We start from the raw sequence: 4234 nt of genomic DNA, 5'->3' as shown, positions 1-4234 counted from the left end.
TTTAGCATCATTCCTTCCAAAGAAATCCCAGGGCTGATCTCCTTCAGAATGGACTGGTTGGATCTCCTTGCAGTCCAAGGGACTCTCAAGAGTCTTCTCCAACACTGCAGTTCAAAAGCATCAATTCTTCAGTGCTCAGCTTTCTTCACAGTCCAACTCTCACATCCATACATGACCACAGGAAAAACCATAGCCTTGACTAGCCGGACCTTTGTTGGCAAAGTAATGTCTCTGCTTTTAGCAAGTGTTAAAAGTGTTAAAAACATATTAGCACCAAACTAAGCCTTTCTCTTGGCTGTAGAGAAGGAATATAGGATAGTTGAAAGAAGAGTCACTTTTTGGCCCTTGAATCAGTGGTGTCTAAAGTAACTGCCCTGTAACTGGGGCTCACCACGGTGCTCGCCCACGGCCCAGGAGGCACCCTGTGAGCCCGGCCTTGCCCTGAGCCTTTGTACACTTGCCCACAGGTGCTGGATCCAGGACTCCTTGGTCAGCCATGTCACCAACCTGGGCCTCTTCAGCCTGGTGTTTCTGTTCAACACGGCCATGCTGGGCACCATGGTGGTGCAGATCCTGCGGCTGCGCCCACATGCCCAGAAGTGGCCCCACGTGCTGACCCTGCTGGGCCTCAGTCTGGTCCTTGGCCTGCCCTGGGCCTTGGTCTTCTTCTCCTTTGCTTCTGGCACCTTCCAGCTTGTCATCCTCTACTTCTTCAGCATCATCACCTCCTTCCAAGGTAGGTGTGGAGAAGACCCTAGACCCTGGCCCAGGAAGGGTGCCCAGACATAGAGAACAGGTCACGGATGAGATGACCCAGGTGACCTGAAGCCTCCCCTTCTCTGGGCCTCAACCTTCCCGTTTGTAAAGTGGGGGCCTCTGGGCCACAGTTAACAAGTCTCTGTTTGTACAGTAGGTACTGATGAGTACCTACTGTGTGTAGACTCGATGTTAAGCCCTGGTGCTCCAGTTGTGAACTAGCCGGGCAAGAGCCTTGCTCCACAGAGCTCATCTTTAGTGGGGAAGACCAAGTGTGGCCCTGAAGACCAAGGGCCATAGGCATCAGAGGGCATCTGGGAGAGGAAGGAAGTAATAGTGGGCAAGGTGATAGACAGTCTGAGCCTGCTAGGGGACACTTGGAGGGGGAGGCCCCTCTGTTTAGGAGACATCCAGAGACAACAGAAGGATCCAGCCATGGATCCAGCGCGCCCTTCACTTCCCCTCCCTCACACCCCACCCCCGTTGCACGGGGACGCCATGGAGGCCTCGCCTTCCCTGTTTTCCTGCCCAAGTCCTCCTCCTACCCAGCACGGTGAAAAACAAAGGTGGATCTCTCCACCCACAGAGAGATCAAGGGTCCCATTACTCCAAGGGTGTTTCTCAGACCAGCAGCATCAGCAGCATCAGGAGCTTATTGCAGACGCCGCCTCTGGCCCGCCCCAGGCCTGCTGAGTCAGAGTGCTCCTTGTTACAGATGCCCAGGCGCACCTTAGAGGCTGAGGAGACCTGCTCTAGGGCTAGAACTGCTCCAGGCAGAGGGAGAAGCGTGAGCAAAGGTCCTGAGGCCAGAAGTAGGGTGTGTGTTGGAGGAACCCTAAGGAGGAGCTGCGTAAGGGGTAGTGAGCTTGGGGGGAGACGGGGAGGAGGTGAGGGGGGAGGAACAGAGGGGCTGGATCCTGGGGGCCTGGCTTGATGCCATGAGGGTCTGTTCCTGCTCTGCCTGCACCCCTCTGCCCCCACCCCCCCAACATCACACACACACACACACTACACACACACACACCTTTGTTTTTCACCATGTTGGGTAGGGAGGACAGCTTGGGCAGGAAAACAGGGAAAGCAAGGTCTCCATGGAGTCCCCATGCAATGGAGTGGGGTGTGACGGAGGTGAGCCTTTGTTTTCCCATCTGTGAAGTGAAGGGAACTCTGTAAGGATGCCGATCAATTCACGCATTTACTGAGCTATTGCTAAATCACAGTAGTATTATTTGGGGAGAAATACTATCACCTGGTACTTAAGCAGGTGGCTCCAGAGCCCGCCCACTGCTGCTGGACCCCTGGCTCAGCCAAGCCCCTTATCTCCCTGGGCCTCAGTCTCCCTGTTTGTGAAACAGAATGGTAATAACGAGGCATGGTCTCAAGGGAGCTGGAGAGACTAAAGTGACATGATGCACAGAACGTTGCCCAGTGCCTGGCGCAGAGTCGGTACTCCTGGGATCGAGTCGTTGTGGGGAGCCTGTGATGGGGGTGTGGGCAGACATGGGTCAAAGTGGACGGGAGTGGTGTCGGGGGGGCTGCTCCCAGCCTCTGAGCCCTGTACCCCCTTGCTGCCCACAGGCTTCCTCATCTTCCTCTGGTACTGGTCCATGCGCCTGCAGGCCCAGGGTGGGCCCTCCCCTCTGAAGAGCAACTCGGACAGTGCCAGGCTCCCCATCAGCTCGGGCAGCACCTCGTCCAGCCGCATCTAGGCCGCCAGCGCCCCCCGCCGGTGTGAAGAAGCAGAGTCACCTGTCTCTCTTCACTGCTACCTGCAGCCCCTGCAGCCAGGCCCAACCCTGGGTGGGCCAGCTGAAGACTTGAGAAGGCCCAAGGACCTTGGAGGGATGGGGCTGTTGCCATGGCAGCCAGGAATTCCCAGGCTGGGTCTTCTGACTACTTGCCTCTTGGGTCCATCTCAGGGGACCCAGGAGTGGGACTGAAGGCTGGTCTTAATGCACCACCACTGGACCGGCCCTTGGAGCTGGGGGTTGGGAGTCTGCAGGACTTAAACCTTGGAGGCTGGCAGTACCCTTGGTCCTGTGCTCTCGCCCAGGACAGAAATGTGCCATGGCTGCTCTGTCTCTGGTGATCACCTCGAGGGTACTCTGTAGCCCCATTCATTTTAACCTAAGGATGGCATGCAGGGAAAATGGGTCAAGGCAGAGCTTTGAGCCAGACCCCTGGAGGAGCACAGCTTCCCTACCTCTGAGCCCAGGGCCCTCCCCCTTTGTCAGCCTCCCCAGCCTTCCCCTTCCTGCTCCTCCCTTCCTCTTCTAGGACCTCTCTAGCCTTCCACTCACAGCCCCAGGGTCCCTGATTCCAACCCTGGACTTTGGGCAGTGGTTCCCAAGAGCCGCCTGGTGCCTGCTGTAAACCTTTATTTACTGTGTGGGCCTTTGCCTGCCCCTGACTCAGGCTTAGTAGAAACATTTCTGGGCTGGGCTAGGTCCATCTTTCCATCTGGGCCTCTCCAACGCTGCATCACCCTTGCTCACCACTGCCGAGCCCACACCTCACAGGGGCCCACAGCTTCTCCCGAAGCCCTCTTGCCTCACAAACTATGGGACATTGCAGTCCAAAATCGTTTCCACCCCAGCCCTCCAAAGACTGAGACACGCCTCACCTGATGATGCTGGTAGAACCTGACGTGCCCCTTAGCGCCCCCTGCAGGCAGTTTTGATCACACCGCAGCCAGTCACAGTTAATTCTGTTGGAACAAATGGTCGTTCCCCTCTGTGAGTTCTCAGTCTAGTGTGGGAACCATGCACAAACACAAGAACTCTTAGAGCTGCAGGCACAGGGTTGGGGGAGCTATCACTCCTAGCTGGGATTCCAGGAAGACTTCCTGCAGGACGGCAACATTTGACCTGGCTCTCAGACTCAAAAATGGGGAGGATTTCCTTTGTAATTACCAGTCCATTTGTCTTTTGATATTAAAAAGAAGTATGTGTTCATCGTAGAGAATTTGGAAGCTGTAGAAGAGTGCACAGAAGAAAATAAAAGTCAGTTGTTGTCACCTAACCAACAAATGCAAACATTTGGGGGCGTTTCCTCCTGAACTTTGTTCTGTGCTTCTAGTAAGGGTCACTGTGGGGGTGGGGCGGGGGGGGGGGACAATGGAGAAACATGAGCAAGAGAAGACGGCCATGTATAAGAGAAACCTACTGGAAGTGTTATCAGGGCAACGGGGAGGAGAATTGGTGACTGGGTGTCAGCAGTGGGAGAAATGGCGACTGGGGAGGCAGTGGCAAGCGGTGGGGTCAGTGGAAGGCTACGAGCCTCACGCTGAGGGTGCAGCTGCTACTCAGCTCGAGCCAATCACCACCTTGCAGGAATGAGGGCCCATGTAGCCAAACCACACTTGCCTTTTTTGAGGAGAAATCCAGATTGTGCTGGTGTAAAATCCCCTGATTTAAGAAACTTGACTAGGGACTTCCCTGGGGGTCCAGTGGCTAAGGCTCCGCTCTCCCAGTGCAGG

The 4234-nt window shown here is 55.6% G+C and overlaps 1 protein-coding gene across 7 annotated transcripts in view; it reads left to right on the top strand.

Annotated features, from left to right (window-relative positions):
• Positions 1–3793, top strand: part of GPR56 (G protein-coupled receptor 56) — an 81519-nt gene extending 77726 nt beyond the window's left edge. For all 7 annotated transcript variants that reach the window (XM_010861865.1, XM_010861866.1, XM_010861861.1 and 4 more), the window contains 2 exons: positions 468–736; positions 2335–3793. In XM_010861865.1, the coding sequence (XP_010860167.1) occupies positions 468–736; positions 2335–2465 (400 nt within the window). In that variant the 3' untranslated portion in view covers positions 2466–3793. The remainder of the gene's footprint in view (positions 1–467; positions 737–2334) is intronic.
• The last annotated feature ends 441 nt before the right edge of the window (positions 3794–4234 follow it).

This window comes from Bison bison, unplaced genomic scaffold (genome assembly GCF_000754665.1).
Source record: "Bison bison bison isolate TAMUID 2011002044 unplaced genomic scaffold, Bison_UMD1.0 scf7180017864473, whole genome shotgun sequence".
Taxonomy (NCBI): Eukaryota; Metazoa; Chordata; class Mammalia; order Artiodactyla; family Bovidae; genus Bison; species Bison bison.
This window is presented reverse-complemented; position numbering and strand designations above follow the sequence as displayed.